Source organism: Fistularia commersonii, chromosome 2 (genome assembly GCF_037954325.1).
Source record: "Fistularia commersonii isolate RoL2024-O1a breed Wild chromosome 2, RoL_Fcom_v1.0, whole genome shotgun sequence".
NCBI lineage: Eukaryota > Metazoa > Chordata > Actinopteri > Syngnathiformes > Fistulariidae > Fistularia > Fistularia commersonii.
Genome location: NC_141285.1, coordinates 1,159,809 through 1,185,887, shown reverse-complemented (window position 1 = coordinate 1,185,887; position 26,079 = coordinate 1,159,809). Strand labels below are relative to the sequence as shown.

Genomic DNA, 26,079 nt, shown 5'->3' with positions numbered 1-26,079 from the left:
GTCACGCTTGATATTTGAAGTCCTTCCGTCTCCCATCGCTAAATGCCTCACCAGAGCCTGGGAGACGTTTCCTCCGGTGGCCAGAGATTTGAAGTGGCGGCTGTTGTAGACCAGCTGCACCTGCTCCAGGTCCAGGGTCTCCAGAACCTCCTGGCTGGGCCGGTCGACGACCAGCAGCTTTTCGTGGCTGTCCACCAAAACCAGCGTGCGGCTGTTGATCCACTGCACGCAGACGACATGGATACGAGTAAAAATGATCCAAAATGTTGTAATAAAAACACATCTAATATTAAAATTACTCTGCAATGAAATCATTTTCGTATATGCTGGTGAAACAGCTTTATTAGCCAGCATAGTTTTTCTGTGATTAAGAGGCAAACCATCAATAACTGTGAATATTTCAAAATGACAGAACGACTCAAATGAATGCCTGAATAGGACTTAATTTTAAACTCATGTCAACTAACTTCTCCTCTGTCACTCCATCCATAAATCTCCTGGCAGATCTGCACCATCCCTCCTCCATACATGTTTAAAGATGTGCTGCTATCATTCAGTTTTGCGATTTACAAACACGCCTCAAGCGTACGTACTTACAGCCAGGCTGATGATGTCACAGCTCAAATCCAGTTGTCTCTGTTTGATAACGTGAATGATCCCCGTCTCTTCCTTTGTTACCTGGACAGGAGTCAGTTTAAGACTTTTAGCGTGGTCGTTTCACAGACACTCGAAAGGCCGAAGAGACAAAGCGACGGCATTTGGCGCTACGACGTTTAGGGCTATATTGCATTTCACATGGACACCAAGACAGCATGTACAAATACACATTTGTTTTGAAATGACCATCAAAATCTTGAGCAATGCAGCTTAAACTCATGCACGACGTCTCATTTCTCATGTTTGTGTTGGATTTATATTTTCATGATACCCCGGGATTTTAACTCGCTCCAAAAGAAAAATCCAAAAACAAAACTTCAGTGGATTCGGCCACGCTGTACCGAAAACCTTGAAAAGAATAACATGACAAATGCATGTCGATGATAGATTTATTAGATGTTTATTTATTCGATGTTTCTCTTCATAAATCAAAATATAAATAACGAAGCATTCTGCTGCCAACAAAAATATAATGTGGGCAATTATACTTTTGATACCAAGACAGAATATTGTACACAATATAAAAATAAATACACTGGCAGATGGAGAACTTGCACAGCAAACAGATCTGTGCTTTCCCCAGAATTTCAAGTTCATGTGTCTTTATTATACGGTATCTACATGCACGCATGAGTATTTGAAGGAGGATAGTACATATCCACCAAGATTTGTTTCGAAAATTCCATAATTTGAGATTTTGGCGTGGGAGCACCTACCACCAGGAACTGGATTGTATCTCCTTTGCAGAAAGCCAGGATCGGGTTTATCGTCTTCTGAACGCAAACAAACTGCCAGGCCAGTTGAGGCACACTGGAGGGGTCAGACTGTCGAGAAATAAAAAGTAAAAAAGGAGTTAACCTTGAGAATGAAATACTGAAACACTATCATTGAGTCCTTTTTAGATCTACCTGGATTGTAGACAAGCGCCTTGAAGATCATATATTGTAATTTTAACCACATTGATAACAATGACATTCTGAAATATTTGTTCTGAATAATTTCTGATAGTAAATATATTTCAAATGTTTCTCACAGAGCCTCCTCAGATCAGAAAGTTGAATATTTAGTTAATCAAAAGCCAAAATGCAATGAACAGCATTGCTCATAGTAGTCTCTTTTTTAATCATTCCACATGAAGATACTGCAGATGTGTGATCTCCATATGAAGTAAAACTCCTCTGAAAAATCTCCCTCCCAGAACAGCCTCTGCATTCTGAAACGGCACCGACCTTGCTATAGGGAAAAGTCATCCAAACTTTCAGAGAGGGCTTCAGTCCAATAACCAGAATCTGGTTGAGAAGAAAGGGGATAAAGAGGGAATTTACAAAGCAGAGTGTAGAAAAAGAAAAAAAACATTAAAGTGAGCCGGCGCTGAGAGTCTGAGCACCTTTGTGAGCGAGGCCATGGCGAGCAGAGAGAACTGCGTGATGGAATGGTCTCTGAAGTCTGGAGGTGCGCGCAGCGGCTCGATGCAGCAGACCTCGCCTTTGGAGCCGCTGAACAGACACCGAGAATCGCAGGACCGCATCCCCATCAGCCTCCTGGAAGGAGACAAACACGGGCTGTCAAAAGACATTTTCCACACAAATTGCAAAAACGAAATCGTTTTCATTTCACAGCTGGACGAGCCCAAGTACCTGGGCGTCCATTTGGAGGATTAACTAGATCGGACTAAAAGCGAGAAAGGCAAAGGCCTGTTCTTTCTCAGGAGGCTCGGGTCTTTCAGCATCTGCAGAGCGATGCTGCACGGTGCTGTCCAGCCAAGTCCTACCAGAGCGCCGAGGAGCACCAAAACACGCCACAGAACGTCTTTCTTACCGCAACTCCTCCCCTTTCTGCAAGAAGGAAACCTGACCGCGATAAAATCGGTATCGTGTTCGAGTGAACATATGTAATGTTTGGCGCCTTCCAGCAAAACAATTTCCTTCAGGATTAATAAAGTTCTCTTCTATTCTGACTCGAGAAGGAAAAAGACAAAAAATGCGAGCTGAAAATCTTGGCATGCCACAAAAAGTATGGAATTGTGCATGAATGCTTTTGGTTTTTTTTTTTGGACATATATTCACTGTTCACTTAGGGGATATAAACTAAAAGAATTTGCTTCAGGATTAATCTTCTTCTTTCGGCTTTTCTCTTCAGGTGTCGCCACAGCGAGTCAACTTTCTCCATCTCACCCTATTCTCTGGATCCTCCTCTCTCACACCAACTACCTTCATATCTTCTCTCGCTACGTCCATAAATCTTCTCTCTGGTCTTCCTCCAGACCTCTTGCCTGGCAGCTCCAATTCCAGCATCCGTCTACCAATATATTCTCTATCCCTCCTCTGTCCATGACCCAACCATCTCAGTCTGGCTTCTCTGACCTTCTCTCCAAAACATCTAACATGTGCCGTTCCTCTGATGGACTCATTCCTGATCCTCTCCATCCTGGTCACTCCCAAAGAGAACCTCAACATCTTCATCTCTGCAACCTCTAGTTCTGCCTGCTGTCTTTTGGTCATTGGAACAGTTTCTAGTCCAAACATCATCGCTGGTCTCACCACTGTCTTGTACACCTTTCCTTTTATTCTGTCTGAAAGTCTTCTATCCCTTCGTACCCCTGACACTTTTTGCTTCAGGATTAATAAAGTTCTATTCTATTCGAGAAGGAACTTGACTCGAGAAGGAAAAAGAGAAAAAATACGAGCTGAGAATTATCTTAAAATGGGCCTTTTTTTGCTTTGAACCCATTTCTTGGCATGCCATAAAAAGTGTGGTATTGTGCATGAATGCTTTTGTTTTTTTGTTTATTTTCGGGGTATATATTCACTGTTCACTTAGGATATCTTAACTAGATCAAGAGCAGCACTTTTAGTAACAAACAGCACAATTCACATGACTATTTTGAAAATCAGCCTGTATATTTGGTCTCATGATAATTCACTGAAAGCTGAAAGGGGACTGAGGGGGTTCGATTCCAGCCTGTACACAAGTTCATTTAGCCGGACATTGATCCGAACCTGGATGTGCTGTGGTCTCATCGCTGACTCCCCAAATTAGACAAACCCGTAAAAGTAATGAAGAGTAGGGAATTATCGGAAGGCTTTTGTTTTATACAGGCTCGGCGATTAAATCCACCAATAGCTGAATGGCAGAATCCTGCAATCATTATTGGGATCCAGATTTTGTAAATTCCTTTACTTGTTCCTTGGCCACTGTGTATCCTAATATAGGCGTGTGTCTGAATACCAATCAATATCCAAATTTTGCATTCTTTTCATCATTTGAACACCGATCGGAACATTTGGGAGGTGCAGTACACGGACGAGTTATCTCTTCTGTCACTACTCACTCACAAATACCAAAATAAAAACGTAAATCGACAAATGAGAGACCAAAATATTAAAATAATAACCAATGAAAAAACACTGACGGCAACCATATAGCTGAAACTTTGAATGCATTTCTAGATAGCTCAGTGTGTTGCAGGTACCCTCATGACTTGCCTGAAAGCCAGCTCAAACACAGACCCTCCGCTGTCGTTGGAGACTGCAAGAGTTGGATCATCTGTGAACTTGAGGAAGAGGGTAAAGAAAGCAAGAGGCGGTTAATGAAGCGGTAGTGCGGGACGTTTTTAAATTATAAGTTAGCACAAACGAAACAAAGTGCAGTCGGAGTGTGATGGCACCTCCTCTGCCAGAAGGTGCTATCACACATCTGTTTCTGGTGGAGGTGAAGTGAGCATGAAGCCACACCCGAAAATCACCTCTAAAAATTCCTGATAGCAAACCCATCTGACGTTGTGACTCCTTTTTTTATTGATTTTCAACCGTTTATTATGTAAACTTGACAATTCAAGCTTCACCATCTCAAGAAGCCATCGTGTGTGTGTGTGTGTGTGTTATACCTTAACGTGCAGTATTGCTGTCCCCGGAGGGTGGGCATCAGTGATGGTTCTCAGAAGCCTCCCATTGGCCAGATCCCACATTGTGATCTAATCAACAGGACAAGAAGGCAAGTAAAGGATTTTTAACATATCCTGAGTAAATTGGTCCCAAATCATACAAAACGGCATCAGTTGAAGATGTAACAATGTTGTCAGTGCCTTCAGTTTATTTTATTTTTGCAAGGTTTCATTTAACAAACATAGCATAGATGTTTTTTTTGGCAACAGTCTCCAGTATTTTGGATGGTGGTGTAAAAAGCCTTATAATTAAAGGTTTATTCAGGGCAGTGTAAACAATGTTATCCAACTAAAGGGAGAATACACTTCAATGACAGTTGGGGTGCAGAAAAGCATTTTTTTTTCCGTACCTGTCCTCTGGCGAAGCCGCAGAGAAGTCGTGAGGAATCATGATTGATGCTGAGGGCGGAGATGGCTCCGAACTCGGCCCCGGTTTCTTTGGAGCCCAGGCAGAACCGGAGCGCTTGGTTGTTATCTGGACAGGAAGAAGACGACGCACTATGTGGATTATCTGAAGCGCAGGTTCAAGAGGCATTCAGTTGGTTCTCACCAAGTTGAAGGTACAATATTTAACATCTTAACCAGGAACGTGGTTCATATAGGGTGTCCTCAGGCCATCCATTGCTTAGTGGATCCCCGATACAAATAAATGAACCCTAAGGGCGACTCTCCTACTTTTTCATCGGACGATGCACCACGGACGCGCTTCATGGTGCGCTTATAAGGAAGGACACACGAGCCATTGTGTTCGAACGATGATATGGTGAGGAAAAGGAAAAGCAGAGAGTTATTGAAAGAGACGGTAAGTGTCGTGTTTGGTGGACAAATTTGGTCAAAGTGTTTTCTCAGGCGAACTCTTTGCTCAGGAATGCAGACAAAGGAGGAGAAACAATCCTGTTTCCATAACTGCTTGCAAGTACAGCGAGTTCACACTGATGCATCGTACAAACACCACAACGTTTAAATAATGCCTTTAAAACACATTTTTTTCTGTTTCTGATCAGCTGCTATTCCATGCACCATCTCCAGCCACACACAGATCTGATTAAATATTTTTCCTTTTTTTTTCCCACCCTTTTCTATGATTTTTTGTTTTCTATGTTTGTTTGTTTTTTTGTCAAAAAGATTACACTTTTTGTCCAAAGTATTTCCAAATGCGGGTTGATAAAGTGCATCTTCCTGTTCACAAGAAAATGATTATAGTGCGACTTTGGGATCGGCTTTACTTATAGGGATTATATTCAAGAAATGCCCGCGGATATAGTTTGTATTTTCAAGCTTTCATTACAGTTATTTTGAGTAAACAGCATGAATTTTGCAAAATTCTTTTTTTATAACCAAGTATAAATGCAAGTATTATTCTTTTTTTCCCTGAGAGGGTGAATTATTATTACAAAATGAATTACTGCTGATTATTGACATTATTTGAGAGCTGTTTAAACCGCTAGTGGAATAAAAACATCTAATCACTTCCAGTTAAATTAATTCATGTTGTTATTCATTGTGATATTTAAATAAAGAGTTAAATGGTCGCTGCTCTTGGTTAATATTAAGTATTGAGTCCCTCAGCAGTTTCAAAATATATTTCAGTTGTCATGTAGGGTCGCTAAGACTTACCAAACACCAGCGCCAGGCCGTGAGATGTTCCCACGGCGATCACGCCGGACACGGTCTAAACAAATAAAATATACAGCTTAGAGAAGATCAGAAAAATTAGACACAGACAATATGAACTAGAACTCATTTCAACATATTGCTTGGAAAGGCAGAACCAAGCTAAATGGCGTCATTATGAGATTGCTAGGTCGGGTAAAATAAATTAAAATGCACAATTGCGTGTAAAAACTGCACGTATTCATGTTTTCAAATTTTACTGCTGGATTGTTTTGTAAAATATATATATATATATATATAAAAAAAAAGAGTTACGTGTCGTACGTGTTCCTAGAGGTACTGTCTTTCAGAGAGGAGGCGGCTCATATATACGTCTGGAATTTCCTTGAGCCGTCCTCCCTGTCCGGGGGTCACTGCCCTGTACTCATATTTCTGCTGCCGCCGCGGGTGCCTTCACCCCCTGCTAATTCTCAAGCTCCTGTTTCAGTTTGTGGTTGTATTTTTCAAGCCGATCCCGTATCCTGCTCGGAATTGCCACATCTATCAACGCCGCTTTTTTATGCTAGACGTCAACTACGCTAGCCAACACGCGTGTCAGTCTGAATCGGAAAGTCCTGCAGGATCTAAGCTTGGACATTTTGAACTATCTCAAAGGGGTGTCTTCAGTCTTGGGCTTTCGGGATTATGACATTCTACGTGCACTGACCCCGCCTGCATCTTCTACCCTTCCATAACATGCGTAAACACTTCACAAGCATCTCCACAAAGCCTGCGCCTCGAGGCACCCTCACACCTCTGTTCATCTTGGACCAACTGCTTCTGTCGATCCGGCCTTTTGCTTGTCCCTTGCAATGGTTCATCCTCCTCGATATAATTGGGGCTACGTCCTCCTGCGGAACGCCATTTACCCTAAAGCTCATCTTTAGAGATTATATATTCCTGGCACTGGAGTATATCAGTCTTCTGCCGCCCTCTTTCCTCTTAGGTTACGGTCTCAGAGCGCTGGACTTGAGAAAACACTTTCCTCTCTTGATAATGCATTTATACATTGATTCCCTATAACTCTTATCTCGGGCACACACTCGTGTGTGTGTGTGTGTGTGTGTGTGTGTGTCTGGGCGTTGGTGGGGCAGAGGCTAATTATATCTGGTATATGTGGCAATAGAGCATACTCTCATTCACACTTGTGGACAATTTAGAGTGTTCATTAAACCAGAGACAAACACACATATGACAACCACTGGAGTTGATGGAGGCACAATATAAACATGAGCGGATTTTCAGATAAAAATGCATCTTTTAGCAAGGCGTCTATAAGCACATCTTAAAATGCATTAAACACAAGTATCATTGATTTAAGCACCACCCGTTTGTCCACATTGACCAACTCATGCTAGCGGGTAAACACAGGTCTTTGCAGAATAGGTTTATTTCTTTCTTCTTCTTCTGCAGGACAGACCATTCAAAGCAGGGACACCCTTCGCTTCCAACGCACATATTTAAATGGTTTATTTTTCATATTGTACGTTGACCATAAATTGATCAAATATATCTCTAACAGGTATTGTAAAGTACTCACGATGGCAGTTGGCAGTCCAGCATCCACTTTATCCTGTTAAAAGATACAACCCATGTTATGCCAAGATATAGTCAAACACTTCAGTTTGATAATTTACTAAAAGTATCATCGGGAAGTGGTATTTTTAAATGTGTTGCCATGACGAGAAGAATTCACAATGACCTGGATGACTGAGAACCTCCACAGACATTATTTCTTAATGATAAAGTGACACAATTACCCCTATTGATTACCCCACCTGATAAAACCAGGATTTTAAAAGTGAATCATATAAGCATTCGTTAATTTGGGGTTGCTATTTTGTTTTTTGTTGTTTTTTTCACATAAATTTTGGTTTTATAAACACTCAAGATGTTAAAAAAAGCTATAATTACAGCAGCGGAGACGATCTGTGCAGAGATGCCTTTCAGCAAGCTGTGTCGGAGAACAAATCCGTGAGCGTTGGCGTTCCTCTCCACGGTCCGCTTCCTCCTTTTTTAACATCAGCATGTACACCAGACACACGAAAAACAAAAGATTAACTGCGAAATATATAATTCCATCTCTATCCATGATTTTACAGGAAAATCAGGTTGTGTGATGCAATTAACGGATATAATGGTGTTGATTTGGTAATTACAAGTATTTATCATCCATCCTTCCTTAAAGCTATTGCCTTTTTTGGGACGTGGAGCTGCATTATTTGCTGCATTATATTCAAGGTTTCCTGCCTGTTAAAAGGAAGTACTCGCTCGTGTGGGAACTACTGAATCTAAAGATAATATAACTTTTGTTGTGACCGGTCATGATATAAATAGAATTGAATTATGATTATACAATTAGTGCTACCCATAAATATAGATACAGACTCTAAAGTACATAAACAAGAAGAGTGAATGCTTTATATATCGTACGGAGCATGGACTTCTGGCAGGAAATGACGTCAAACTCTTCTCTTTCAATCTTTTTATATCCGCTGACAGCTGATTAAGTGTTTTAAAAAAAGTAGTGTTCAGTGCATAATGCTGCTCAATAGTTTTTTGGAAAAAAAAAAGGGGGTAGGAAATGCTGAATGTATAGGCACTACAATATCAAATCAGCAAAGAATCCAAGTTGTGCTTTATATGGATAATAATGTTTGGATGTTCAAGATAGAGAGTAACTGCTATTTTTTAGAAATGGATTTGTAGCATTTACAGGGGTCACAGAAATGATATATACTACTATTATTGCAGTCGCTGCTTTATTAAGAGACAATGATGCAAATCACACTGAAGGGCAAAGGTTAATGTATGAGTCTGACCACTGCAAGAACTAGACCTTTTTGAGTGAGAATCAAGTCAGGTGTGTCTTACAAGTGCACGGTAGTAATAGTCGCGAGTGTGTTCGGTGCAAAAACAACTGCAACCCCTCAGTTCCCTGAGCAGGGGGGATGTGTGACAGTTGCAACAAGCAGATGTGAGAGTAACCGACCCCAGGGTTTTGTAGATCTTTTACTCACCGCATTTCCGCATAAATACTTTGGAATTACAAATATTTCACACTTTTCACATCAGCAAACATCTGCGATATAAAAAAATCCATTTCGTGTTCGTCTGTGCATGTTTTTTTGACCGATTTAGACTTCTGGTTCAACTCGGTCACCATAGAGTAGGTTACGGCACGAGGCTTTTTTGCGCGCCTTCACTGCAGCTTTACAAAATGCATTAGTGGTCAAGATGCATCGACGCTTCGTTTTTTGTGATACGGCACTGTCATTCATTTTCAACACACCCATGGAACCAGAGGTATGGCAGTTCCCACGGCATATATCTCAGCTAGATTAAGATCCTGTTGGGCTGACGCAGGAGTACAAGCAAGGGTTTTACCGTTTGAGGTGTGCTGGGTCCCCGCTGTCAGAGCTCGCTAAAGAAGCCGTGTCGCAGGAGTTCACGTCAATGTTGTCCGTATTCAGCACGCAGGTGTCCTCCAGCACAAATGTCTCCTCCTCGTCCTCTAGCTGGAGACACAACAGTTCCATTGTCTTCTGTGCAATAAATGTTTTTACTGGACAACAACCCCTCCTTATGAACAACAAATCTTTTTACAGGTACATTGAATTGTAATGTAAATTCAAGCATGTCCTGGCCAAGACAGGCTGTCACAGTTAAGGTTACAACAAAGATACAGACAGACAATAAGCGGCCATACATGATATAAAATCATGAAATGAATTACAGGTTGTGCAAGGCTTTACTAAGTATACAGCAATTTCTTGCAGTTGGTGCAGTGTAGTAGTTAAACTGTTGTTGACCTCATTGAGGATACTCTCCAAGGTGGGAGGCGTGTCAACTTGAGGGATGTCAAACTCCTTATCATCGATCTGAGGGTGAGCAGAAACACACAGGATCAGAGAACAAGAATTAAAAACTACCGTATTTAGCTGACCACCATCCTTCATCACATCCATGACAATTTAACACATTAAACCATCAATATTCTGATTGGAAAGACGCTTGCTTGAAACATTTCTGGAGCCACAGCAGTGCCACAAACTCTTGGCAAAATTAAGCAATTGTTCAGGCTAGGAATAACTTTAAGACCACACTTAAGGCTGTAGTATGATAAACAGTGATACTCAGTAACAAGAGGATACATAAAACTAAGGCTCACAAATACACACACAGTTGGTCATGTTGAATGAAATATGTATGCTTAGATATTGCATTTGATGCTGCATCTGCAGTTCTCATCTTGGATCAGCATGTTTAATCTGTAAGCTAAGGGAAAAAGATGTTACCAGATCTGGATTGTTTTGAATCATAATTCTGACAACATTTGAGGTTTGTTTTATTTGCTTTGTGGATACATTAATGTATTGTAGAGGTGATGTTTTTTTTGGTTGGTGGGAGATGAGACTCTGAGGATAGCGTTAGCCCGAATACTCTCACTCAAGGCTAGTCGGGATCACTAAGTCGTCTTCTTCTTCGCCTTTTACCTTTAGAGCTCGCTGCAATGAATCCACCCTCTCCATCGAACCCTATTCTCTCTATCCTCTCACACCAACTACCTTTATATCCTCTCTCACTGCGTCCATCAATCTTCTCTTGGTCTTCCTATAGACCTTCAATTCCGGCAACCGTCTACCAATATATTCACGATCCCTCCTCTGTCCATGACCCAACCATCTCAGTCTACGTCCAAAACATCTAACATGTGCCGTCCCTCTGATGGACTCATTCCTGATCCTCTCCATCCTGGTCACTCACAAATAGAACCTCAGCATCCTCATCCTGCCTGCTGTCTTTTGCTCATAGTCAAGTGTTGTCACTGTTTCTACACCACACGGCATGGCTGGTCTTACCAACATCTCCCCCACCTTTCCTTTCCTTCTGGCTGATAGTCTTCTATCTCTTCGTACCCCTGACACTTTTCTCCACCCGTTCCGACCAGCTCGAACACGTCTCTTCACCTCTTTTCCACACTCTCCCACGCTCTGGACTGTTGACCCTAAATACTTGAAATCCTCCACCCAGGTTCCTCTCATTCACATGCATATATTGTGTCTTGCAGTGACTAACCTTCATTCCTCTGCATACCTCCACCTCTCTAGATCTTCCTCCACCTGTTCCCTGCTCTCACTACAGATCACAATGTCATCTGCAAACAACAGGAACAGTGTGGCAAAAAAGAAAAATGTCCGGATTCTACCACACAAAGATTCCGATTCGGGGATTTTCGTAGGGTATTTAAAGAAGCGCTTTGCATTCACTGGAAGAGAATCTGGAGGATAAATCTAGTAAACATTTGCTGCCCAACTGCTAGCCTACACCGGGGGATGCTAGGTCACGTGACAACCAAACACTTTGAGCTAGCTTGATCGACAATGACAGCAGAAACCTCATCACCCGACTTTATTTCTCTATTTCCGTAAAAAAAAAAAAAAAATCGATTTATTAAAAAAAAACAAAACATTGTGATTTGCAGTCACGAGTGAGATGAGGTAGACTTAATTTGAAGCTGTCATGAAATGATGTTAATAGCGTTGAGTTGCAACATAAACAGGAAGAAGACCACGACGGTCGCCATGGTATCCGGAGAAGAAAACCCTCACCGCGTCCACCTCCATCAAGTTGAGCTGTGATGAAGAGGACAGGAGGCTCCCCGCGTCCGAGGACTCCGACATGACGCCGCTGTTGACATACGACGCTGTTTAAAACAAACGAAGAGGCTCTAGCATTAATTCCCACCCCCCGCTTTTTTTTCTTCGGAAATATTGTCCGTCGACAAAGCGTCGTTGAAGCTCGACAGCGCCACCTAGCGGCGCGGAGGACTAAGGCTGGTAAAACTTGGAATGAGAACTTCTGAGCTCTTTGTCTCCAGGAACCTATTTGATATTCATTTGTATCCGTGGATGAATTCATGTGTTGTTAACTTATTGACGTGAAGGCACCAAAGTGAGGGCAGAACAGGCAAGATTCAGGAAAGGAAGAGGGTGCACAGACCAGATTTTCATTGAACAATGTCAGGAGTGGAGCATAAAGCAGCATAAAGCTCAGGAGAGCTCACAGCACTTTCGCAAGCCTTCAGACCATCTAGAAATCAAAGCCTTAAAACCAAGCTTCAACTGTATAACAGCAATGTTAAATCAGTCCTGCTTTATGGCTCAGAGTGGTTGAGAGTGATATGAAAAGGATAAATACCTTTCACAATGGATGTCTACGGAAGATATGTCGCATTTTTTGTCCCGAAAAGATCTTTAATGAGGACTTGTACAGAAAAACAGACTGTCGCAATGTTGTGCTGGAAATTAAGCATCGCCGACTCAGATGGCTCGGACGTGTCCTCCGAACGGACCAGGACTGCATTCCTAAAGTAGCCCTGAGATGGACCCCACCTGGAAAGAGGAAACAAGGAAGGCCAAAAACAACCTGGCGGAGAACTGTGACCTCAGAACTGGAGATGGCAAATCTTACATGGGGCGAAGCACAACATGCTGCACAGGACAGGACCAGATGGAAGCAGATAGTCGAGGCCTTATGTTCCACCCGGAACGAAGAGGATTAACTAACTAACTAACTTATTGATGTATTCAATGTAATGCATTGTCTTCTTCACATTTTGGCAACTCCCCTCTGCTTTCTGCCCGGCATCCTCCTCTCCCACGACAACAAACATCATGATTATAATAATTTATCCTTTATTAATCCCCGTTGGGAAATTCATCCCCTGCAATGAACCCAATATGGATGAACCATGAGCAGAAGGCATGCCGTCCACCAGCTTCAAACTCTTCCATAGTGAAAGGCTTCATGAGTAAAGATATATTCTGTTGGTTTCCTGGGATGATCATAAAGTTATGGTGACCATCAGCCTTTGTCACCATTCATCTCCTGTATGAGGGTCCAGATTTTATTCCGCTGTCGCTCCTTTCTCAGTAGTTCTGTGTGTCTCAAAGCAAGGATCTTTGTCATGCTCTTGCTCTTGTTGGACATTTGCACAAGTAGAAAGAACAATTCTCAAATTCGTCAGATATTTTCCGCATTGCAACTGGTTTGCCGTATATATTTTTGAGAATACGGGCCGGCTCTCTTATTCACTGTGAAATCTACTTCATATTCATAGTCGATGACCAAGATCAGCAAGTTCTCGGGATTTGGATTTTACACCACGCATCTCTGCATTTGTGCACAATGAATTCTTCTAAACACTTACATTGGTGGAGGGATATTTTCACCATCATTTGTTTCACTTGCTGCAGTGGAAAGAATACTTATTTTAAAAAATCCATACACATCATGTGACCCTTTTAATGTTCTCAAACCTTTCTGGTTCTTCTTGCCTGTATTATTGAAGATGTTTAAGAGAAAAAAAAAAAAATCACTGGTCGGCAGCATCGAATCAATTCGGTGAACTTCAAAATACCAGGCTAATGGTAATTAACTGAGGCTCCAGAGTGTTTACACAAACTAACGGCCTTTTTCCCCTCCATTGATCTTCGTCTCTGTCACACCCACCCACTGCATGTCCTCCTACACAAGTATCCTCTTTGGTCTCCTCCTCTGGGGACATCCTGCCTCCGTGTCTCCAACATCCTAACAACCAACACACTCTCCGCGCTCTCCTTCTCGTGTCCAAACCGTCTCCATCGGGCCTGCGAGCGTCTGCAAGGTGTCCGTCCCTCTGAAAACCTTTTGGCTAGTGGGGCTGGTCTTGGAAACCGCTATTGGTAATGATAATGATACATAAATACACACACATTTTCATGATTGGGCTTTTTTCCCCCCTGTTTTTTTTGGCGTTACCGGCTAATTAAATGTGGTTTCTCTGCTAGTTAATGAACTGCAAGGGGTGGAATGTCGGGGAAACACACACCCCATGCAAACCATCATCACGGCAAGGTTTTACAGAGCAATTTGTTCTTGTTGAGGTCCAGATCATCTTACCGTTATAATGATATATCGGTAATAACAGTGGAAGTCCTGCATCAAATCAAGATGCTTCCAGGCTTCTATTTTGTCTAGATACTTGATAATCGCTGGCAAACAAGCAAACCCAAATGTTTTTTTGCTATATTTAATTTTTCAGCTGCTTTCTTTGTGGTTTGGTATTGAATGTAATTACAGGATTATAGGATGTTCTATTGTCACTCCTTTACAGCTGAATTCCACTGAGTGAGACCCTCTCTCATCAGTGCAACATTTATAATACATTTCTATATTCTCCAGGACACCTTACTTCTCTTAGTTTTACGACCCACATCCCAATTATACCACTGTTATTTCTATAACCATTGAACCTGCACGAGACATTTGTTGTATATGTTTTATATTCTATTGTAAATAATGCACATAGTCTTTGTCTATTTGTATCTACATCCTTGATTTGCATATTTTTTTTCAATTACAGTTTGCACTCTTTTCTACCCTGAAATGATCCTGAGACAATTGAAGGGATCGCTTGTGACGGATCAATAAAGTCTATCTTGTTTTCTGCAGCATAACTGTATTATTAAGTATAAGAAGTAATTGGCTGGTTGTAATATTGCAGGTTTCACTTTTTTTTCTTGTAAACTTTTTGAGCTTTTACTAAATCATTGTAATATGCATGTGTGTGTGTGTGTGTGTGTGTGTGTGTGTGGTCTCATTCCTAATTCAAAATCCTAGTTAATCATATAAGAATGAATTGGTTAAGGGAGATATTTCTTTTTGTCATAGCAGCAGCTCATACTCAAAGGGTTCGAGATAAAAAAAATAAACGTATGATAAAAAACTATTAAAAATAAAAATATGTATGAGAATATATATATACACACAAGTAAATATATAAGCTGTATTGAAAACCTCTTTGCCTTCAGTTCAGATCAGAATGACTTGAGGGGAATCTGCTCTTTGCTTCAGCAGCAACCCCGAGTCAAAGGATGCAAGATTTAAGACACAAAATGCATCAATATCAAAAAATTAAAAGCTCACTAACAAATAAAATGATGGACAAGCATATATATGAGTAAATATAGAATCATGTGTTGTGCTCTGATATGAAGGAAACTGATATTCATGATCCAACACTCACTTTCGCATGCTATCCACCAATACTTTTGGACGGACCGATGAACTGCTGACGCTTTGTCACTTTATTTAGCGTTAACCACTTTGTCACTGTTTCTTTTAAATCTGCATTTTGTGCTTATGTAGATGTACAATAGTGTTGAGTAAGGCGCCTTAAATAAGATGTATTATAATCAGAATAATCAACAATGACAGTTGAGGTTCACTTTAGGAGTGACCAGGATGGAGAGGATCAGGAATGGGTCCATCAGAGGGACAGAACATGATTTGGAGAGAAGGTCAGACTGAGATGTTTGGGTCATGGACAGAGAGTGAATGTATCGGTAGACGGATGCGGGAATTGGACCAAAGAGGAGGTTGATGGATGTAGGATGAAGTCGGCGAGAAAGAGGATCAGGAGAACGGGGTTCGATGGAGAAGGTGGATTCGCTTTGGAGACCCCGAAGGGTAAAGAAGTAGTTATTTAAAGGCAACCTGTGTAAGAAGGTTAAAAATGAAAATGAGCATTTTCTAATAACTTGTAAAAAAAAAAGAAAAAGACACGTCTTCATTTATTCATTGTGCAAACTTATTAAGGATAATTCTTTATGGATCCCAATAGCAGTGCGACAATCACAATAATAAATGACGATTGCTATTATTGCCAAACTTTGTGCCTTTAGGGAGGTGAAACGTGCAAAAGCGCTTGAATCGAGTCGGAATCGCGGACGAACGAAGAGTCGGGAAGGAAAAGAGACGAGGACGCCGCGCAAAAGTGTTGGATCGCGGCCGCCCGCCTGCTCCCTCCGCGCTCCTCCGCTCCGCTCCGTCCACCTCCATTCACTCGGCCAAACATCCAGCATGGAGGCTCGGACTGCGCGGCTCTGACGGCCAGCAGCGGGAGGCACGGCGAGCGGAGCCCGACGCGGTTCCCCCCGTCGGATTTTAAGCTTTTTTTTTTTTTTCTTTCTTTCTTTCCCTTCTTCTCCCCTCCAAGGTGCGGGGCGGGTAGCGGCCGGGGGTGGGGGTGGAGGCGGGCAGCCCGCCGCGCCGAGCATGAAGCGGACGGCCGGGGCGTCCAGGCACAATGGCCTCATCTCCCCGCTGGGGAACAACAACTCCGGGGCTTCTCGCATCGCCTCGGCGCCGCCGCCGCCGCCGCTGCTGCCGCCGCACCACCACCACCACCACCACCACCACCACCACCGCCACCACCACCGGGCCACCTCCGCCGCTACCGCCGCCGCCGCCTCCGCCGCCGCCGAGCCGGGCTCGGAGGGCCTGCTGGACTTCTCCAAAGCCGCCGGCGTGAAAACCGAGCTGGTGTGCAAGTGGATCGACCGCGGCGCGGCGGCGCGGCCGAAGCTCGGAAGCCGCGCCGCCGCGTCCGTGTGCGAGCAAACTTTCGGCTCCATGCCCGAGCTGGTGGACCACGTCACCACGGAGCACGTCGCGGCGGGGCTGGAGACCCTCAGCCATGTCTGCATGTGGGACGAATGTCTGCGCGGCGGAAAGGCGTTCAAAGCCAAATACAAACTCATCAATCACATCCGTGTGCACACCGGCGAGAAGCCCTTCTCCTGCGCATTTCCAAACTGCGGCAAGATGTTTGCGCGCTCCGAGAACCTGAAGATCCACACACGCACGCACACCGGTAGGCTCCTCAAAGATGTAAGGGGGGGGTAGTGTGTGTGTGTGTGTGTGTGTGTGTGTGCATGTGTGGGGGTACACATCTGCGTGGGGGCAATCGAAACAATAGCACCCCACCCCCCACTCCCCCGTCCTCGCCGCCCACCCGTGGGAGAACCGCGGTCCGAGGAGGGCGCACAGGAGATGGTTTCGCTGCGAGGAATCCCCTCCATGTTTACCCCGGGCCGGGTTCCCTTTCGAGGCGCATCCGCATTTCATGCTCCCTCGTCTCCTCGAGGACTCAGGAGGAGTCATGTGAGGTGTCGTGGGGGTGGAAGAGGAGGAGGAGATAGGGAGCAGTCTAGACTGAGCAGCAACCACCCCCCCCCCCCCCTCCTTTCCACGCCCGTGAAATGAATTTTCCTGCGGAGGAGGAGGAGGAGGGGGGGCAAAAACACAGGCCACACTTTAGGTGCCTTATTTAGTAGCGATTCACACTAAAGGGGCCAAACTGTCCCTTTACCAGTTTTCCAAGTGATTCAATTGATAAATAAAAAAAAGAGGGGCCCCTTTGGGAGACATTCCCTCCTAAGTGTTGTCTTTACCGCTGCTTAACCACCTCTATCATCCCGAATACTTTAATCCGTCACGTTGAGCATCCAGACCCGACCTAAATGTCAATTTTTGGTGTTTTCGTGGGTGCGATCTCTTCTCCATATTAAGTGGTGTTCTTGATGCCTTTGACAACTCAAGGTTTTGTGTGCTTTTCGTTAAAAAAAAAAGGCGAAATATGCTGTTTTTGACTTCTAGCAAAATAATGAATGATAATAATAAAGATGAGCCAAAATAATAATGAGGAATATAAAAAGAGGGGCCCCTTTGGGAGATGTTCCCTTCTAAGTGTTTCCCTGACCGCTGCTCAACCGCCCCAATCATCCTCCACACTTTTAGCATCTAGACGCGACGTAAATGTTTAAATTCACAGGAATTCTTTAATTCTGCGGGAGTGATTGTTATTTTTTCCCAAATTAAATGCCGTTCTTGATGCCCTTTGAGAACTCAAGGCTTTGCATGCTCTTCATGGAAAAAAAAGAAAAGAAAAAAGAAGTGGTTTTAATAACAATTAATGATAATAATAATGACGATGATAATCAAAACAAAAATAATAGTAATGATGAATATGAAAACAGGGTCCCCTTTGGGAAACGTGCCGTCTTTACTGCCTGGATCAGCTTCCGCACTTCTCGCAACGTAAACAAATTCATTAGAATTCTTCTATTCTGCAGGCAGTTTTGGGTGTTTCTTTCTTTTTTTTTTTTTTGGATTAAATAACATAATAGTGCTTTCGAGCAGCTTTTGGGGCGACGCTCTTGATGCCCTTGCATGCTTGTCGTATGAGAAAGACACAAGGTGAAAGAAGAATCACCGAAAATAATTGACAATCATAATAATGATGATGATAATAGCAGAAATGATGCTATGCTAATGCTAATGTTGGCTCTTAAAAGGAGGGGCCCGTTTGTCTTTACTGCTACTAAACCGCTGTCGAGCACTTTAAATATGCGATCACGTCTTCAATTTACGCCGCGCGGTTTTGCAGGAATTTTTTTATTCATTAAATAACGTTGCAGTTCTTACGCTCAACTTTTATTTCAGGCTTTGCACGCTCTTTGCGTAAACAAGGTTGTTTTTTGTGTGTTAGCATATTGCTGTCATGGGGACACTGGCCTGCATCTAAAGCTGATTTTCTCTTTGTTTTTTGTTCACAGAATGAACAACAGTTAATGATGATGATAATAATAATGTTAATAACCACAATAACATTATTAATACTAATGTTAACGGCACACTGGCACAGCGGTTAGCGCTTCTGCCTCAAAGGTCCGTAGTTCGATTCCAGCATTGAAATGCACATTTAACATGAACCTATTTTAAAGTCAAAGACGGATCTGGCGGCTTCTACTTGCTGAGCCAATTGCGACTCGCTTTCTCACGCGGTTTAGGTTTTAGTAAAACGACCGGCCAATAGCCGGGGGGGGGGGGAGCCTCCGGAAATGCCCGGCACAGAAGAGGGTATTTCCAGGAGCGTTATTGTAAACACAAGGTGGCTGCTGCCGACTGCATGGAATGAATGATGTATGTGGTTTCTATAAAAGCGGGGGTTCCAAAGGGAAAGCGGGCCTCGTGTTCCACTCGTGCTCAATAACAGTTTCTACAATGATTTACATTGTTTCATCTGCATCTACGTTGTTCTTTATCTTATTCTCGAAAGCTTAAGGTTCCCTATCAGCATCTTTTAAACCTTCTCTGCACATTTGAAACGCCGTTCCAAAGAAACCCTCACAACTTCTGCTTAAATTATGGCTTGTTTTTACTTAATAATAACCGTTTTAGCTCCTGCCGTCATAATTATCCCAACGAGGAAGAAAAAAAAGGGGCTTTTAGAAAAATGAATGAAAAATGATGACTTGTGAAGGTTCATGCTCTCAATGTAGCTTCTCGCTTTGAGTCGTCGCTGTACTTCCTTGTTTTTGTTTTTTTTTAAGCTATGCTCTTTTGCCACAAGGTGGCAAATATATGTTTTGTTTGTTTGTTTGTTTTTTTTTTTGCTAAATTTTAGGGTTAGTATGGCTGGCGACCTCTCTAGATTGTTAGCGATGTTATGCGTTTCTAAGCCCGTGTCTCATAAAACTACATGCTGAGTCATTTTAAAATATGCAATTTAATTCAGAAACTAAATAGCTACTTCTTTAAATAGAAATAATTTAAAAATTTTTTATGTATGTATAATATACAGCCACCCTCTCGCTGTCTGTGCAACGCATGACTTGATTTGTGGGAACAGACGAATTAATCGCAATCTCTTAAAACCGCATTACACGGTGGTCGCGTGAAATGTCGCCTCCATTTTCATGGTCGGAGAGATCAGTGACGCCGTTTTCAGTTTGGGAAAACTTTGATCTTATTGTTACTCCCTGAAACTAGCTTCTGGAGATGACACGCATTCAGATCTCTTTTTGGATTTGGGTATAAATGGGAATAATACCAGATTTGGATTGTATTGCGTGTCAGTTGTGTTGAATGCATTTTGCACAGAAATTTAGGAACACACTGAAAGCGCTCACAAAAAAAAATGTGCGTTGCAGCACGGCGGTTAGCTCTTCTGCCCCGCGGTTTGATGCCGACAGGGAGACCTTTTCCACGTGGAGGTTAAAAACATGCACCCTAAGTATCCCAGACATGTGGATGAGAGAATTGCGTGGTTGTATGTTCTGTAGGAGGGCGTCATATTTACTAGCGACGGCGGGGATCGGCTAACCGTAACCCCCGGTAGTTCATTCTAATAATTCTTGTTTCTTGCAAATGATCATAAGTCATTGAGAAAGTGCCGACAGATCATACTGCCGTACACGTTCAGCGGCGTCCAACTCAAGGCCCGCGGGCACAATGTGGCCGCCCACATCGCGAAAACGTCATAGACGGTCTAATTGTCTTAGAATAAATAAGTCCAACGCGTGCATTGACCATCAACTATATTTCCTGCAACTCATGCCGATCACGTTACCCGCCAAGTGACGGCGTCCCGTTATATCGCAGTGTTTCCACATCAGTGTGGAACGGAGAAATACAAATTATCCCTAAATGTCCAGGAACAGAAAAGTGGATGTTTTGAACAAAGTTAATGTTGATGATATTTTTCTTTATTCACTTTGATAGTTTGACCATTGATTGATTGATGGAGAGCGATGGGTTTCTTCACCTGACAATAGAAAAGGATTTATGTTGTAACAGAGCAACTAGTAAACTTTTTTTTTTTTTTACATCTATGCAAATTCTATCCATGCAGGTTGTTTGAAATTAAGGAGTAGTTACATTTATTTTCCTCGTGGCCCTTTGAGGTCAACCACGATGCTGATGTGGCCTTCGGCGAAAATGACTTTTGACACCCCTGAGCCAGAATGTAGCTGTGCATGTTTTTCTATCGCAGAAAATCTTGAGATTCCGCTCAATTTTGAAGGAATTTGGACTTTTCATTCTTAAAGGCACAAGGGAGGGGCCTGGCTTTTCATCCGAAAAGTCTCTCTGAAAGAAGGATTCCCGTATCAGTGGCGAGAGCGGCGGCAGGTGGAGGAAAATCTAGAGTATGCGGTGGAAAAGGACGATTTTATGGACTCTGGGTCAACAGTCCAGAGTAGCAGGGAGTGAGGAGAACACGTGAAGAAGTGAGTGCAAGCAGGACGGAAAGGGTGGAGAAAAGCATCAGGAAGGATAAAGGGGGAAGAAAGACGGTCACATTGAGGGAAAAGACAGGAGGATGAAGGTGCCGAACGAGGGGCGGCACCTGTTAGATGTTCTGGAGATAAACAACGGTTGGGACGTGGACAGAGGAAGGATGGTGATCTGGGGAGAAGGATGCTGAGGACAGGAAGCTAAGACACTAGATTTATGGTTGGAGGGCAAGAGGATGCAGTAAGTTGGTGTGAGAAGAGTTGGATGGAGGAAGATGATTGGCTGGTGTGACCAGGGAAGGGAACAGCACGAGGAAAAAGTTCACCTTTTCAATATTTTGCTAAAAGTAACACCTGTTCAAAGAGCCTCCTCTTCTGAATCATCAGCTGGTGAGACACTTTAAGCTTTACACATTATTAGGAAATATATCGTTTTTCTAATTCTCTGTTACATATTTCAGTTTGCCAATTTGTCATGGATTCGGTTGTTGATTGCATGAAATGTATAAAGCGTCAGGCAAAAAGGATAAGAAAAGTATGACCTCTGCAAAGACGTGTTTCTTAGACTCGGCGTCCCTCCGGTCGGCTGGCCGGCGGTTCGATTCCCGACCCCCTACAAATTGTCCCGAGTTGCTCCCGTTGGCCCGCTTCGCGCCCGACGTGGAAGCGCCGCCGCCGTCCCTGTGTGTTTGAATGCAACCTAATGTAAAGCGCTTTGAAACACAAGGTGTGAAATATAAGAAAAGACCGTCGCGCTCGTGAGTTCAAAAATACATCCGTAAAACTCAACCGTTCAAATGGTGCTGGCCTTCATATCGGGACTCTTCAGCATGTTTTTGAACTTCTGCAATGGCGTGGCGGAATGAGCCGCGCTCTGCTTCCACCCTGCGCTAACGTTTCGCCTATGGATTGTCAACAAAGAAAAAAAAAAACAACAAAATACCTATCATTTGAATGTTAACGTGCACCACGAGCTCGCCGACGCCCCGGAGGCCGTCTGAGGCATCCATCATGTGCGGCACGCCCGCGACAAACCGGTCGGCGCGCTCTGAGGCTTGCAGGGTGAAAATTCAAAGAATGCGATTGATAACAGTGACATTATACCCGCAAATAGAGGTCAAATGAGTCTCATCTGTTCATTCATCAGGCAGGAACCGCTGCACCGCCACGAGGCGTGTCAATTTTGCAACAAACAAATTTCGCAACAAACATCTGCTTTCGTTCGATTGGAAAATGGGACGCGTACGCTCGCCGCGTCGCCCGAACTGTAAAATCGCTCGCTGCCAAAAACGCCGAACGTCTGTCGCGCGCTGTCGTTTACCCCTTCCACCCCAGGAGGCCAAATTGTCATAATTAAAGGTTACGTGATAAATACTTGATCCAATTATGGATCGTTCCAAATAGTTTAAACCCAGCAAGGCAAAGGTGAGATTAGCATTCATTATCATAAATGTAACAGCCTATTGGTTAATTGTGGGTGACGGCTTCCCACTCCGTCCTTGTATCCACTATGATCACAACTGAGACTTAACTTTGTCGGGTATTTGGAAAAATTCTAATTCATCCTTTTTGTTCATTGCGTTACTGTTCTTTTTGCACCGGAAGCCGTTCATACCCATGGATGATTACCTCCCTGCGTCTGCGTGGGTTTCCTTCTAGTTCTGAAAACACGCCGTCGGTTCATCGGCGTCCCCAGAATCGCGCCGATGTGTCAGCGAAGAAGCGAATGGTTGAACGTGTCGATGATCCAGGGTGCGGACAGGATGAGCGGTGTAGATAATAAAAGGATGACAGATAACGCGGTGTATATTTTTGGACCGTGAGGAGGTCCACGTGGGCGGGAGGAGCAAATGCGATCAGACCTAAAAGTCTCATTTAGAATGGAATCGGGTGCCTTCCTCGCCATGAGAGAGCGAGAATCAACCACTGGATCACGGCGCCGCCCGTGGAGATATTTGTGAAATTAGAGAATCGTCGCGTGGACGTCTCAAGAACCCCTGATCTCGGCTATCGTGGGATAACGTGAGGCCCGTTCCTTGCTGACCGTACGGGTGTGATATTTTGTCTTGCAGGTGAGAAGCCATTCCAATGTGAGTTTTGCGAGCGACGCTTCGCCAACAGCAGCGACCGGAAGAAACACTCACAAGTCCACACGGCCTCCAAGCCGTACGACTGTAAGGCCCTGGGCTGCACCAAGTCCTACACCCATCCGAGCTCCCTGCGCAAGCACATGAAGATCCACGTCAAGTCGTCGCCTTCTTCTGAACCTCACAACATGTACGACTCCATCCATCACGAATACCAACAACCTCATCAGGCTCTCCTTGAGCCGCTCGACCTTAAAATCAACCAACTCTCTCCGACCCTCGCCAATAAAAACACGCATTACCCTCTCCTGTCCGGTCACCATGATATCGGCTCGGCCAATAAAGCGGATCACAAGCAGCTGCTGCAGAGCTCATCTCCAATGACAATGCCTCTGGACCTCTCCCTGTCGGGCCTGAAGAGTCAGCTGGCCCAGCAGCAGCAGAACAGCAGGACGCCGCGTCGGAGCCAGCGCTCGGTCAACCCGGCATTACCTCATTTGTCCAACATTAAGGAGTGGTATGTCTGTACCAGGACTACAGAACCACACTTTCCTCTCCTCCACGGCCACATCAAGTCAGAACCTCTCGACGACGAGGAATACATCACGTAAAATAGAGTGACCGCCGGACGCAGAGGCGATCGCCATCCCAGTTCTTTTTAACCCCCCCCCCCCCCGGTGACTATTTGTTTTAAGTTTCTTTGTTTTCCAAAACAACAGCTATATGTTTCTATTTCACAGTAACCTGCTAAAAAGGACAAAAAGCTGTGATGAGAACTTTCTGTAGACCGTGTGTCCATATTGTGTATTTGTCGGGCGCCGACAGGCTTTACGATGAAGTGCTTGTGGGATGAGACACGGAAAATGACTGCGAGTGAGTTTTGCCAATGTGATAATATCTTGATAAAATAAATGATAAACCACAACTAACTGCCTTTGTATGATAGACTTGCTTTACTGTTACTTTTTCGGAGACTGCAATACAACAAACGTCCCGATTGCCTTACTGTTGGATGGTTACCACTTCCAGATGACCCCCTCCGTATCCACAGATTTGTCATAGTAAGTGTATTTTTTTACATTGCCTGGTAAAATTTGTGTTCTTTTATTTTTCCTTCGGCCCCGATTTAATTGTTTAGCCAGGACGTATAAAAATAGGCAAAAATAGTCTCCCAAAAAAAAAAAAAAAAAAAAAAAAATCTGAAATGACCGTGAATTTTCAAGGAAATAACATGACCGGCATCTTTTATTGTTTAAGATTTGCGATGCATTACTACGTCTCAAAATTTAAGACGTCAGGGACGCCACGGCCCGATGCTGGAGCCGTGCTTAAAGAAGAAATGAGTGAAAGTGACATCCAACTCGCCGGTCGCGAAGGTCAGACGGTGCCCTCAGAAAGGCCCAAAAGCAAAACAAAAGTAGTTTGGTGCAACGTTGAGAATAACATCAGCTCCTTTTGTTCCTTTAAGTGGCTGGACTGTGATATGCAAATTGTTTTTGCTGACTAACTGGAACTAACGGTTTGCAAACTGACGGAAGAATTTCGGTGATGCTTTTTAAATAACATGGACATGGCGCGTATCGTCTAACACCGAAGAGACAGACGATGAAACGGCTGAAGTGAGAATCGGTCAAAGTAACCCCGAGTTTTGGTAATCATGCAGACGCGATAATAAACGGCAGATGCAGAAAAGCAAGCGCTCACTTCGCTTCAATCCTATTTTTCCATTTTCGCTTTTAAAAAAATGGTCAACCTGTTCTAAATGTCCTCAGGTGTGAAACGCTCGCTGTCACCGCCTCTTAACTCTGTGGCTGCATCCTGCCAAACATTATTAACATTAAAAAATATGAACAATGAACTCTCCCTGAAGGCATGCATGGTATTTCTCCTCGTGAAAAGAGTCAGCCATAGTTCCCCCTTCATTTTTGCCCACATACATACATATATATGTATATATATGCACACACACATACACATATGTCCATATACACAAACACAGAGTGCTGTTCCCGAGCACCCAGAACCAGATGAAAAGCGTTTTAAATGATCCCAGTGTCGAAACAAATTTACCTGAAAAAGTTTGAGTCGTACAATGACGCTTATTGATTTGCACGAGTAATTCAAAATTTGTTATGAAGCGTGATGTTTCTGTGGAAAAACGTCCGATATTGAGGGCGTCTGAATGGATTCTATCGGTTTCATTCGGAAACAGACTTCGTCTGTTTGTCCGATGGGAACTCAGCTGCATCAGAATGACATCCGGAGGCAGGTATCTGACAGAAAACACCGGAATAAGCCAGATTTGTTCAATTCCAAACCCACCTACCGCCACGGGAGGACTCGCATCGGGGGTTCGGTGGATTCGAGCGACGATGAGTTGTATCACATCGGATTTTTGCTCAAAATGCCAACAAAGCGCAAGAGCGGTGCGGGAAAATATGGCAAATAGGGCAGCGTTCAACCTCATTTACTTGGAGCTGACTGGGAATTCTGTCTGAAAACAGTGGCACATACGTTTCCTCTTTTAATAAACAAGGCCCTCAATCAGCACCGCTTCGTCTTCCGTGACCCGCTTTTATTCAAGCACAAGGACTTTTTCGCATTTTTCTAACGACCTTTTGTTTCGCCCGCGGCCTCTGACCGCTACGTCTCAACAATATATTTGGAATAAACACACCGGGGGACTGCATTTCTCTATCTTTTCCACTAAAACAAACATCTGACAGACAGACGAGGTAAATTTGAGATCAGAACTCGGCAGCTAAACCTAAAGGTTAGGCCGCGGATGTCCAGGTGTCAGTTCATACACCCGCACTAATCTGGTGTTTTTGATGTG

At 43.6% G+C, this 26,079-nt stretch overlaps 2 protein-coding genes across 3 annotated transcripts in view; one reads left to right on the top strand and one right to left on the bottom strand.

Annotated features, from left to right (window-relative positions):
• The window catches only part of vps8 (VPS8 subunit of CORVET complex), a 34,158-nt gene extending 22,150 nt beyond the window's left edge, over positions 1-12,008 (bottom strand). For both annotated transcript variants that reach the window (XM_086163905.1, XM_086163914.1), the window contains exons 1-14: positions 11,866-12,008; positions 10,066-10,134; positions 9,641-9,771; positions 8,168-8,264; positions 7,794-7,826; positions 6,218-6,272; positions 4,951-5,075; positions 4,544-4,630; positions 4,143-4,210; positions 2,045-2,198; positions 1,887-1,946; positions 1,374-1,481; positions 598-678; positions 52-222 (exon numbers count right to left, since the gene is read on the bottom strand). In XM_086163905.1, coding sequence (XP_086020031.1) covers positions 52-222; positions 598-678; positions 1,374-1,481; positions 1,887-1,946; positions 2,045-2,198; positions 4,143-4,210; positions 4,544-4,630; positions 4,951-5,075; positions 6,218-6,272; positions 7,794-7,826; positions 8,168-8,264; positions 9,641-9,771; positions 10,066-10,134; positions 11,866-11,937 — 1,311 coding nt within the window. In that variant the 5' untranslated portion in view covers positions 11,938-12,008. The remainder of the gene's footprint in view (positions 1-51; positions 223-597; positions 679-1,373; positions 1,482-1,886; positions 1,947-2,044; positions 2,199-4,142; positions 4,211-4,543; positions 4,631-4,950; positions 5,076-6,217; positions 6,273-7,793; positions 7,827-8,167; positions 8,265-9,640; positions 9,772-10,065; positions 10,135-11,865) is intronic.
• A 4,238-nt stretch (positions 12,009-16,246) lies between these two features.
• LOC147236101 (uncharacterized) lies at positions 16,247-24,172 on the top strand. Its single transcript, XM_086163892.1, has 2 exons — positions 16,247-16,952; positions 23,229-24,172. Exons 1-2 carry the CDS (start codon positions 16,355-16,357, stop codon positions 23,852-23,854), a joined length of 1,224 nt encoding a protein of 407 aa, XP_086020018.1. The 5' UTR covers positions 16,247-16,354; the 3' UTR covers positions 23,855-24,172.
• The last annotated feature ends 1,907 nt before the right edge of the window (positions 24,173-26,079 follow it).